We start from the raw sequence: 12,466 nt of genomic DNA on the forward strand, positions 1-12,466 counted from the left end.
CTCCTACTTACACATATCTATCTATCTATCTATCTATCTATCTATCTATCTATCTATCTATCTATCTATCTATCTATCTATCTATCTGTCTATCTATCTAGCCATCCATCCATCCATTTACCCATCCATCCATATATCCATCCATCCATCCATATATCCATCCATCCATCCATCCCTTCATCCATCCATCTACCCATCCATCATCTATCTATCTATCTATCCACCCATCTAGCCATCCATCCATCCATTTACCTATCCCTCCATCCATCAATTCATCTATCCATCCATCTATATACCTATCCATCCATCCCTTTATCCATCATCCATATACCTATCCATCCATCCCTTCATCCACCCACCCATCCATATACCCATCCATCCGTCCAATCATCTATCAATCAGTCCATCCATCTATCTATCCATTTATCTATCTATCTATCTATCTATCTATCTATCTATCTATCTATCTATCTATCTATCTATCTATCTATCTATCTATCTATCCATCCATTATCTATCAATCATTTTATCTATCAATCTTTTTATCTATCTATCTATCTGCAGCCTATATTAAATGTGTTGAAGTCTTATTTAGTGTAATGTTTGCATGTTGTTTATTTCTTCCATGTTTACTGAGCTATAAGTGGACTTCAGTCCTACGTCATCATCCACCTCTCCTCTGATTAGCTGTGGAATGCCAAAATTACCGCTCAATGTTTGGTGCAAACGGCTGTCATTCAAAGTCTCTCCGACCAATCACCTGCACGCTACTCGGGGCGTCCAAGGAGGCGTGACGCTTCCAGGCCTGTGATTGGTGCGGTCACGTCACCGGCCTTGTTTGATAACATTGAGACTCCGACACAGTGGAACCGAGACGCAGGCGTTCGTTGATCCATTGACCCGTGAGAGCCCAGAGCCCAGGAGAGGACCCAGCTCATTGAAGCAGCTCAGAGACCCAAGGTATCGTTTCTATCCACACTGCAGCGTGAAGCTAAGAGGCCGAGCTGCGGCCGACACTCGACACCTCGGTCGCTAATCAGCTAAGTGTAGCAGTTGCTATGTAGCTAGCTAGCTAGCTAGCTAATGCTAAAAACCGCCGAAATGTGGACGCACCGACTTTAACGTGTGTCCTGTTGTTGTTGTTCTGATATTTGTTGTAAACACGTTGTCCCGGAGAATCGAGGCTCTGTTACTGTGACGTGGGCGCGGCTCATGTGTGTCTTCACCGAGGCAGCGCTTCATTGTCAGCAGCGAAGCTCATGACTGTGGAGAGTTGCATCATTTACCTAAACTTTGCTGGCTGAATGTATGTAGGTGTGTTATCGATGTTTTCATCAGCAGTGAGTGCAAACACAGGAATGAACCAGCATCAAAACACTAAGTTATGATCAGCCAACACACCAACACCTCCCTAATCAAGACTTATTCAACGATGGAATGACGATTTGTCATGGACTGTAACTCCTGATTTCAATATTTGATTAATGCAATTATTAATGTTCATGTTTTAAACATGGGAACTCAAAACCTACTGGGCTGCAACTATAATCCTCATGTTTCATTAACCTGCTGATGATTATCTCAATGATCTGTTTTGTCAAGTGTTAGAAAGCTAAAAATATATGTTACAATTTTCCAGGTGCAGAAGTGCATGTATTAAATTGCTTTCTTTTATTAAGTTACTATCCAAAACCCAAAGATGATCAGTTTGTTGTTATAAGATAAGGGTCGAATCCGTACATTATAGTGGCAAGACCAAGTTAATATTCAGCATTTTCTGCCTGATAAATGACAGGAACAGTTTTGTTTAGCAAAACATTTATTGAATAATTTTCAGTATAACATAAAAATACTCATTTATTTGCCACCTAATCACTGTTAAAACACCTTAAGTAAAAAATAAAGGGATTGCATCATCTTAACCTGCTTTCTTAAGTTGAGATAAGAAGTAAGCAAAGGTGTCTTGTTTAATGATTTGTAATAGTTTGGAGAAACCTTTTCCTCTAATAATTCAGCGTTGGTGTCAGCAGCAACAACACAGACATCACGGTACTGTTCATCCCACCTGAATCAGAGAAACAAGTTTGTTAATATGTTCAGTAATATTCTGCATCCATTCTAACTAAATTCTTTTTCTTCGTGTCGGAACATCCCTCTCCCTCTACACTTGGGTCCTCTGCAGTGTTTGTGCTGTCAAGGTGATGTCAGCAGCCTGTCTCGCGCGCCTGGCAAGGTGCAGTGGTCCTCACGTGGGTCGCACTGGTCTTTTTCAAATGTTCGTAGTCCCACTCCCATTGCAGCCGGACAGCCACCTCCAGTACACAGTCAGTCGTAGACAGCTTCACAGCCCTACAGAACGACGACACAGCAACACGCGTTTTGATGCCGACAGCAGTGGCCGCCCCACGACTTGGGATTCATTTGGCATCTGGGACAATCGTATTGATGAGCCCATCCTGCTGCCCCCCAGCATTCGCTATGGCAAGCCCATTCCCAAAGTCAGCTTATCCAAAGTGGGCTGTGCCTCACTCATTGGTCAACGCAAGGAGAATGAAGACCGCTTCCAGGTCTCCCAAATGACTGACAACACCCTCTACTTTGCTGTTTTTGATGGGCATGGTGGACCAGAAGCAGCTGACTTCTGCGAAAAATACATGGAAAAATTCATCAAGTAAGGACATCATTAAATATGCTATAATCAAACATCTGTCCAACTCACTGTCACATGATTATAATTAACACAACAAATATGAACATGTTTGCTGTTGTTTTAGGGACCTGCTGTCAGAGGAATCTAATCTGGAATTAGTTTTATCAAAGGCCTTCCTCGAAGTGGACAAAGCTCTTACAAAGCACTTGCACTTCTCTCCAAATGGTAGGTTCTTTCATGTAACTTGTCCATAGACAAACTGTATATATACCGTATATACAAACTTGTATATAAATGTAATAGCCTTTTTTCCTTCACCTTTCAAAACCTAACTCACTTATTCTACTTAGGCTTTTGAAGCCTTGGATTTCCCAACTGACATCAGCACTTTTGGTTAGAGGTCTGTCATTTAACCTGAAGTTACTGAATAACTGATAACCAATAAACCTTAAGCAAGCATGTAGAGCGAACACTAATGCTTGACTTCTTCCAGTTCTGCTGCTCCATGTACAGAAGGTTGACAAATTAAAGGTAAATCCCAAGTATGCTGTGTGATTAAACATATACAAATTTCCATACAGGGTCGCAACAGTTTTAAGTATTAAATCACATTGTTTTATCTGTATAGTCATCAAATCCCAACCACCTGTGGGTTAAACAATGTTCTCCACCAGCATCAGAAACCCCAAATTGATTCCAGTCAAAACTTAAAGACTCACTATTTGGCAAGTAGTGGCCAAACACCTTTCACCCACACTTGGTGTTGTGATTTCCTTAATTTGTCACCCATCTGTTGATATTTTATCAGTCTTAAGCATAGGCATTGAAATTGCTATCAGGGTTCATTCGAGTATATCCCTCAGACAAATGAATGCAAAACATTTCTCTCAGTAAATCATGTGGTTTACACGTTTGCCCTAGTCATGTAGAAAGCTTAGTTAGTTAACTTTAATTTTCTCAAGTGACATTATGTCTGATTAAGATTATCCAATGATATTAAAGCTAGTAAACCTGTTTTGTGGCCATACACCGGCCACGCTGTGTGAAATGTCCCAATATGCCTGTGTGTGTGTGCATGTTATCTACGGCAGCTGCGGACCCAGCTCAGAGCTGGAGGCCCTTGGCACCAATGTGGATGACGAGAGGCTAGATATTGAAGGAGAGTCCAGCGGGTCCAACTCCTGGACTACTGGAAGGTTCCCTATCTTTCTCTCACTCCTCTCTCTCTTTCTCTCTTTCTCTCTCCTTCTTTTCTCCCCTCACCAAGTGTATGCAAAGCTTCTTGTGAGACAGTGCTTCAGTTTGACGAATTGTATGAGATATATGTTGTCAGTTATTGATCTAGTTAGTCCACAGGATGCATCACATTTAATATGCAGATTAGATTAATAAACGCAGTTTTAAATGTCCTGTTAGTACTCATTTATTTATGTTGAGAAAGGACTGATAGGCCTGTAGATATCTGAAGATGAATCCACTTAATGAAATTTGATGCTGTAGAGTTGATGACATATAAATTGGCCATTTAGTCAATATCTTGTCTTTTCCACTCATAAAACTGACTGGAAGCATATTCACTGAGTCCAGTGATGTTATTGCTTCTAACTGTTTTCCTGCATTAATAATAACTGTTACAAATGATCATGTATCAAAACAAAATTGTATCACTTCAGACTAGTGAAGAGTTTTTTCTACATTTGAGATAAATGCTTACAAACAAACAAGTTAATTTTAGCTTTTTATGAAATCTTAGGGAATAATTGATTTTTTAATCTATTTGTGTGGATTTTTGTAAGCCGGGCCCAATATGTATTGTGCCACTTGTTTATTATTAATATATAATTTTCAGCTTTAGTCTTCACTCTGCTGTGAAAATTTGCTCTGGAACTCAACCCTGTTAGACCTGCATGTGTGATTGTCTCCTCTATTGTTTACTGTGTAATCTGTAGTTCGCTGTACCTGTCAAGTCCACTATATAACTTCCCACCCATGTCTTCATGCTTTACTGCGTGAATGTGAGCGTGAACAATGTGAACAGTAACTTTTTCTGTGGACCTCCATGGCTCCTTCCACCTCTGATGTCTCTTGTTATGTCTCTGTAGTGCTGGGGATGAATGCAGGAACCACTGCCACTGTGGCCCTGCTGAGAGACGGCATAGAGCTAGTGGTGGGCAGTGTGGGTGACAGCCGCGCCATGCTGTGCCGCAAGGGCAAAGCCCTTAAACTCACTGTCGACCACACTCCTGACAGGAAGGATGAGAAAGAGAGGTATATGAATGTTGTCAGTAAATACCATGTTTATCCGTTTATACAACCGTTTGTACAACGTGAAGATTCAAAAAGTAAAAAAAAAAGTAGTGTAGAATGTTATATTTTGAGTGAGGTCTGCAGAGTTCTTCTACTTGTTAGTTTATGTTAGACATTTTTTATTTCTTATTGCATTGATTTTGGTGTGCAGCAGAGTCTCTGTCTGTTGTGCTGGTACCTTTCCCTCAAGTTCTGGGACTATCATACAGAAGCTACACAATTCATTTATAGTAATCCACCACTTATAGTGATGAATTTGACCCAGGACAAATGTGATCACTATAAGCAGTTTCCACTGTACTACATTTTTGTCAGTAGGCGGTGGCAGCATGAAATTTGACACGAAATTACCCTTTCAATTGTCTTTGCAGAAAAAACAAAATGTATTGTTGTAAGGGAAGACAATTTTTTGTGATGAAGGTTTGCAGACTTTTTCAATGTTATTATCCACTGCAGTCTTCAGTGTGATAGGTTGCTGTTCCAGTAACACAGCTTTAACACACGTTTTAAATTTGAGTTAGATACACTGATGTAGCTTAATTAGCAATGATTAGCCTGAGACAGATATTGTTCATGATATTGTCAATGTTATTGTTATTATATTATTCATTTGTGGTGTTTCCTCTCTCCCTGTGCACTGGCCTCAAGGATCAAGAGGAGTGGGGGTTTTATTACTTGGAATAGTCTGGGCCAACCAAATGTCAACGGCAGGTTGGCGATGACACGCAGCATTGGAGACTTTGACCTGAAGAACATGGGGGTCATTGCTGAGCCTGAGACCAAGAGAGTGACGGTAGGTTTAAAAAAAGCAGAGGTCATTGCAACTTGAGATAAATATTTCACAATATAAATAAATGCGTAAATTATAACTGAAATAATTTGTTGCCAGCATATACAGGGACAAACTGTGCATATTATGTTTAATGTTAATAATGTGAATTCTGTACATGTGTTTTTATAAATATTCTCCTATCTGTCAACATAGTCATCTGAATATCCAACAATGCATGTTTTCACATTTCCTTCAATATTTGTCCACAAATATATTGTATCATTATAAATTATGTTTTTTTCCTTTGAACTCTTTTTAACATTTCGTCTAATAATTCAGTGACACTTGGTGGAATTATTTGTTGATAGAAATATTGAAGTTCAATATTGATTATTGACCATTAAATCTTTTCTTTTTCCCTTCAGTTGCACCCTGTCCACGACGCATTCCTGGCTCTGACCACAGACGGCATTAACTTCATTATGAATAGCCAGGAAATCTGCAATGTCATTAACCAGTGCCACGACCCCAAAGACGCAGCTCAGAGAATATCTGACCAGGTACTTTTTATCATTCATTTGTGGCTGTTGGTTTAAGCCTAATGGAGAGTTAAAAATGTAGTATTGAACTAATTGAAGTTGTTGCATTGAAAGCCTTTCAGAAATACCTTTCCTTCATCATCTGTTTGTCCTACACCACAGCAGAATATTGTTGAAGCACTTAAAGGCTTAACCTCTGCTCTGGATCAATGCATTATGGTCCTGAAGCATAAGGGAATTATAAGCTCTGCTAGCAAATAACCATGAAACTTTACAAATGCAGTCGCCCACATTAATGTTTTTGAATTGTTATGTATTCCTTCTCTCTCAGGCTCTTCAGTATGGCTCTGAGGACAACAGCACCATTATTGTTGTTCCCTTTGGTGCTTGGGGAAAGCACCAGAATTCGGACTCAAGTTTTTCCTTCAGCAGGAATTTTGTGTCCAGCAGTCGCTGGGCATAGTCAGCAGGACGTTGGATGAAATGCTGCGGTCTGTGGACCTAATTATTCTGTGCAATACAATCGGTGCCCTTGAGGAAAAAAAAAAAGAGTTTGGTTTGCCCAAACAATAATACCTATGGGTTAAAACAATTTGTTTAGGGTAACATGATCATTTTTAGCCTCTGTAATGTCAGAGGTGGTGAATTAATGTGCACTTGATTAAAAACATTTTCTTTCTACAAGGTTTTATCTACTAGCAAGCCAATGACCTAATAAGTGCTAAAAGTTGAGAAGCATGTGAATGGCAGACAGGAATTAATGGTGACACTTACGGCCTAAGATTTTAAGACAAGTATTCTTGTGTCTGCCATTCAGATATATTTTGTGTATTTAGGTGTTCATAATGCCCAAGTTTGCACTTGTTGTTTTCATCTTAACTTAAGGATAACTTAACTTGGATAAGTTACATTTTTAAGACAGTGGTGCATTTGGATTTCGCCAGTTGTTTTTAAGCCTCTAATTCTGGTACATTTGTCAGTGTTAACAGTAGGAGCACAAGTGTACAAGTAAATAGGAAAATGGATTTTCAGAACCCTTGTACGAGAATACCAAATGTACTTAAATGCACATACAAGTCAAATCTGCAGCAACTGGAATATAATCAAATGCAAAATGGTGAGTAGTTCTTAATGACTCATGATTCTGGACCTTCCTTTTCATGTAATGGATCAAATCATCTAAAACAGACTATACAGAAATAATTACTAAATTCACTTTTGCTATTTTAAACTTTCACCCATTTTTAAGTACTTCCCCATTAAAGAGATTCAACACTTAATGTCCTCTCTGTACTTATAGTACTTCCTAAAGCACCCCCGTTGAGCATTGATGCTCATTTGCTCAATTGTGATGGTTTGAGCAAAACCCTTAATGTTCAGTAATCTGGTGAGCTAGTGGGCTGTGTGAATGGAGTTGCTGATTGCTCAGTAACTGAACCTGGCATTTAATAATAAGACTGTAATGTTTGTCGGAATTAAGAAATTGCTCAGCCTTGTATAAGTGTTACTATCGGTCGTGATTTGAAACCAGTCTTGTTAGGGCACTGTTGAGTGTGCAGGGTACAGAAATGTTGAGTTTATGTTTTGTAAATAATAATAATAATATACTATTTATGTATATCTGGAATACTGATAGTTCTCTGACACATTTACTTGATATTTTGGCTCAATGTCATATCAGAATATCTGACAAACGCACAGGATCTTTGCTTCAGTGCTTGTGTAAAGTGGCATTATTTTAATTGTAACTCGGTTACAATCGGTAATTCACCATTTACACTAATTGTCACTCAGCGTAAGAGTAAAGCACACTTAATGCAACGCTATTTAACTGTTCAGCTGAGAGCCATGTATGACAATTTGAATGTTTAGCTTAAATGCCCTCCATGAGTAAGAAATACAATCAAGTACAGGAGTAATTAAGCTGTATAAGTTGTCCTGGCGTACCCGATAAGTGCATACAGTTCCAATGCAAAACAGACTAAACCCATTAGATTCACTGTGCAGCTTTTGTTTGTTGCTTTGTATTGTGGTTACAGCTTGACAAATGAAAGCATCCATATTTATCAGTAACGTGTTCTGACTGTGAGACTTGCAAATGTTGTGTGGCTATCAGTTTTTCCTCAAATAACACTTATAAACGTTTTGTATGTACCCTCCTCTTCATTCACATATTGAATGAAACCTTGATTTCTGTCTGAGAAGCCGCCTCATCTGTTGAAGCTTTCTTTCACAGTGTGTTCAGCATTTATTTTACTGTATTTTGTTTTATTGCCTCTTAGGCACAATCATTTTCGCTGTGGACCTGTCAATGGGACTAAATGTGATTTTTCAACAGCACTGTTACTGTATTTTTGATCTAAATGGCTCGTGACATCTGAATTAAAAACAACAAAGCAAAAGATGTGTTGTCTTCGTTGATCTTAATTGTTTGTCGTCATGTTCTTGTGGGAGGATAAGCGGTTAAAATAATTAAAGCAAAATGTCAAATGTTTTACATTTTATTTAGGTAACGGGGTAAATTTGCTGAACACAGCCACTGAGGGTATACCTGAAATGTCACTTACAGCCGGAAATGTATTGATTTACTTTGATAGAGGATTTTTGAGGCTAACAACAATAGTTAAACTATTTGATCATTAAAATATTTTTGTTCTTTTTCTAATTTTCATGACAAAGTGGACAAAATGTGGGACAGTTTTCAGTTCCACTAACTTGTCCATTTTCAGGGTTCCTGTGGCTCCTTAAGTCTTAAATTAAAGTAATTAAATTAATTAACTTAAATTTGCAGGTGATGCATTTAAACAAACAGTTTTCCATGATATAAGCCCTATGAGGCAAATTATGAAGTGAATATTGAGTATATAAAAAATGTATTTATTGATTGATAGATCAGTTTTGAAACACAGTACCACAAACTGTGTGATTTCTATTGGAACAGTACAAAAAACACAAATATACTTTATTTACCCAACATATGTTATAATCACTTCAAGTCTTTTTCAAACAATATTAAACTATAAAATTTCATTTCTCTTCACCAAATCACACTTCTACACACTACCGCTATTTTAATGGACTTTTTGCACAAGGGGCATTAAGTGTATGTGTGTGTGTGTCTGTGTGTATATGTTAATAACAGTGTTTTGATGACTTGTTTCATCTACATGTCCCCAATGAGTATGTGTGTTTTTGTCAGATGTGTGTGTGTGTATATGTGTGTCTGTAAGATTTGTGTGTGTGTGTGTGGAAACCTGGGGAGTTGTTACACACTTTTCACCTTCCAGACATTCCCGCTGGTTTAAATACTACAGACTCAATAGACGGCGAAATTAAGTTTAGGACATAAACACACAAAACAAGCACTATGTTGACTTATTAAAAACTAATTTTTCACCGTGTTCACAGACCAGATTCACTCATTCACGTTGAAGTATAAAAGAATACAAACATATAAACAAATGGCCCAACAGTCCTTTTAAATCCAATCAAGCGTCATCAAAAACTAAAGTTTCTTTCCTGATGTTTCACCCATTTGCAACAGATGCAAGTCTATGACTGGTAACTTAACGCATTATTTTTGGTTATGCAGTAAACTGTACACATACTGGAATTTTCTAAATCATAAGGAAATTAGCTTCTATGCTTCCTATCTTATCTCCTTTAGCAGAGACCATCCTTTACACAAGGAGAGGGGAAAATGCCGTCCCATAATCCTTTGAAAAGCGACGCAGCGTCATAGTTTTATTCTCCTGAAACAAACCAAAACTTATAGAAATCCTCACACGATTGTCTGAGCTCCTGATTTCATCTCTGTCACATCTGTCCAGTCAGGAGTCACGTTGAACAATGAGATTATTTAACTTAACTAGTTCTGACTCATCAAATACCGATTGCATGTTTCATTTTTCCTGATGGCGGCAATCTGTGTCAGATCATTTGTGAACAGACGTGATGGAACAAATCTGATGATGCAGCATTGCAACACTGAAACAGAGCTTGCTCGGTTTGTGAGCTGCTGCTTTGTAGCCTCTCGTCTATTTGGTCCGGCACCATCTTGTTTTTTAAAATCGTAAGTGACCACATTAGTAGGAGCGAGGGGTGGAGCCTGACTGAGAGCTCGAGGACACTGCACGCCCTCCTCCACCTGCACCCATTGAACATTACTAGCTGTCAATCATATTATATATACATTATATATCATATACACATCATATATTTGACTCTATATGGAACCATGACTTACAAAATGAACACCAGGGTGTATTGAGGAAGAAACAAGAGATGTTGATTAAATTTCAACTTTATTTTTTTTTTAAGAGGTACATATTTTCTTTTTCATTTCCTTTGCCTCTTCTCCTCCTTCTCTCTGTCTAGTTTCAATCTCTTCTCTTGCTTCTTCTTCTCTTTCAGCTCCTTCTTTAGCCTCTTCTCTGCCTCTTTCTTTGCTTTCTTTTGCTCCTTTTCTATCTTTGCCTTGTCCTTGTCGGTCATCAAGGCCAGTTCCTGAAAAGACAGAGACGAGTGTGTTTAGATGTTTTCTCTTTCAAAAGCCTGAATAAAAACAAACTTAAAGTGCAACTAGTTCTTATTTAGATCAAACGGAGCTGATGTGACTTACCTGAAGCTTGATCTGTTTCAGGATGAGCATCTTTATGTCGGCCTCGTGCTTGGCCGCCCACATCTGCTCAGTATCAATGACCAGTTTCTCCAGCTCCTTGATTTTTATGAAGCCAGCCTCCTTCTCCGCCTGCTCACAACTGAGATGGTCCTCCAGAACGTCAACTTTCATCTCCCACTCAGTCTTGTTCTGGAGGATCCTTGTCTCGATGGCTTGCTGCATGGAGATCAGCTTCTGGTTGCTGGCTTCCAGTGCCATATTCTGACTGGTGAGACTGGCGATCATCTGATCCGTATGGACAATTCTGGCCTCATGCTTGGTCACCCACTTCTCTTCTGTGACCTTGAGCAGTCTCTCCAGCTCCTTGATTTTACTGGAGCCAGCCTTCTTCTCTGCCTGCTCACGGACATTATAGACACTGTCACATGTGACATCACAGAAACTGTCACATGGGACACCACAGACACTGTCACATGTGACATCACAGACACTGTCACATGTGACATCACAGACACTGTCACATGGGACATCACAGACACTGTTACATGTGACATCACAGAAACTGTCACATGGGACACCACAGACACTGTTACATGTGACATCACAGAAACTGTCACATGGGACACCACAGACACTGTCACATGTGACATCACAGACACTGTTACATGGGACACCACAGACACTGTCACATGTGACATCACAGAAACTGTCACATGGGACACCACAGACACTGTTACATGTGACATCACAGAAACTGTCACATGGGACACCACAGACACTGTCACATGTGACACCACAGACACTGTCACATGTGACACCACAGACACTGTCACATGTGACACCACAGACACTGTCACATGTGACACCACAGACACTGTCACATGGGACACCACAGACACTGTCACATGTGACATCACAGAAACTGTCACATGGGACATCACAGACACTGTTACATGTGACACCACAGACACTGTCACATGTGACACCACAGACACTGTCACATGTGACATCACAGACACTGTCACATGTGACATCATTGGCACTGTCACATGTGACACCACAGACACTGTCACATGTGACACCACAGACACTATCACATGTGACACCACAGACACTGTCAGTTAAATGTGATATTAAGGCTGATGGAAAAGTAGTTTCACAGACCGACCTCTGTGTTTCCAGCACAGACTGTAGGTTTACAGTGTTCGGTCCGAACACAGACTCACCTGCAAAACTTTACTCCTGAATTCTTCTACGCTGAATGTTGAGTATTCATGTGGGCGGAGCGCGAAACAGCGCCACACAAACCCTTTGTCTTACAAACCAGCGGTGAGCCGTGGAACTGCAGTGAGCCCTGGAGCCACAGTAATGTCTGTCCGCGTCAGTGGATGTGTCTGTGGCGGAGTTTCTTTACACAATCAAACTACTGTAAACTACCAGAAAGAAGCAGCTGGACTCAGTGATGAATCATTGACGTCCCTTCAGGCCATTCTGTGGTTGTAGAGAAAACACCACCGCTACACAGAAACCGTGCTGCTGCATGCAGAGCACAGATGCGACAGTTAGCTCACCAGGCT

The 12,466-nt window shown here is 39.7% G+C and overlaps 2 protein-coding genes across 2 annotated transcripts; one reads left to right on the plus strand and one right to left on the minus strand.

Annotated features, from left to right (window-relative positions):
• Positions 1–746: 746 nt before the first annotated feature.
• ppm1kb (protein phosphatase, Mg2+/Mn2+ dependent 1Kb) lies at positions 747–8,670 on the plus strand. The gene is made up of 7 exons (XM_020101355.2): positions 747–960; positions 2,183–2,671; positions 2,775–2,875; positions 4,753–4,918; positions 5,606–5,750; positions 6,155–6,289; positions 6,600–8,670. The coding sequence occupies exons 2-7, from the start codon at positions 2,202–2,204 to the stop codon at positions 6,729–6,731; spliced, it is 1,149 nt and encodes a 382-aa protein (XP_019956914.1). The 5' UTR covers positions 747–960; positions 2,183–2,201; the 3' UTR covers positions 6,732–8,670.
• Positions 8,671–10,555: 1,885 nt separating this feature from the next.
• On the minus strand, positions 10,556–12,286 carry LOC138411198 (uncharacterized). The gene is made up of 3 exons (XM_069530553.1): positions 12,116–12,286; positions 10,890–11,285; positions 10,556–10,774 (listed from the first exon to the last, which is right to left on the minus strand). The coding sequence occupies exons 2-3, from the start codon at positions 11,172–11,174 to the stop codon at positions 10,607–10,609; spliced, it is 453 nt and encodes a 150-aa protein (XP_069386654.1). The 5' UTR covers positions 11,175–11,285; positions 12,116–12,286; the 3' UTR covers positions 10,556–10,606.
• Positions 12,287–12,466: the final 180 nt, after the last annotated feature.

The sequence above is a fragment of the Paralichthys olivaceus genome, chromosome 8 (assembly GCF_024713975.1).
Source record: "Paralichthys olivaceus isolate ysfri-2021 chromosome 8, ASM2471397v2, whole genome shotgun sequence".
NCBI lineage: Eukaryota > Metazoa > Chordata > Actinopteri > Pleuronectiformes > Paralichthyidae > Paralichthys > Paralichthys olivaceus.

Bases quoted from the DNA above. Each gene is read 5' to 3' on its own strand.
- ppm1kb (XM_020101355.2), top strand. From the start codon at position 2,202: ATGTCAGCAGCCTGTCTCGCGCGCCTGGCAAGGTGCAGTGGTCCTCAC. The intron at 2,672-2,774 runs GTAAGGACATCA...CTGTTGTTTTAG, and splicing joins TACATGGAAAAATTCATCAA to GGACCTGCTGTCAGAGGAAT. The intron at 5,751-6,154 runs GTAGGTTTAAAA...TTTTCCCTTCAG, and splicing joins CTGAGACCAAGAGAGTGACG to TTGCACCCTGTCCACGACGC.
- LOC138411198 (XM_069530553.1), bottom strand. From the start codon at position 11,174: ATGATCGCCAGTCTCACCAGTCAGAATATGGCACTGGAAGCCAGCAAC. The intron at 10,775-10,889 runs GTAAGTCACATC...CTGTCTTTTCAG, and splicing joins TGAAACAGATCAAGCTTCAG to GAACTGGCCTTGATGACCGA.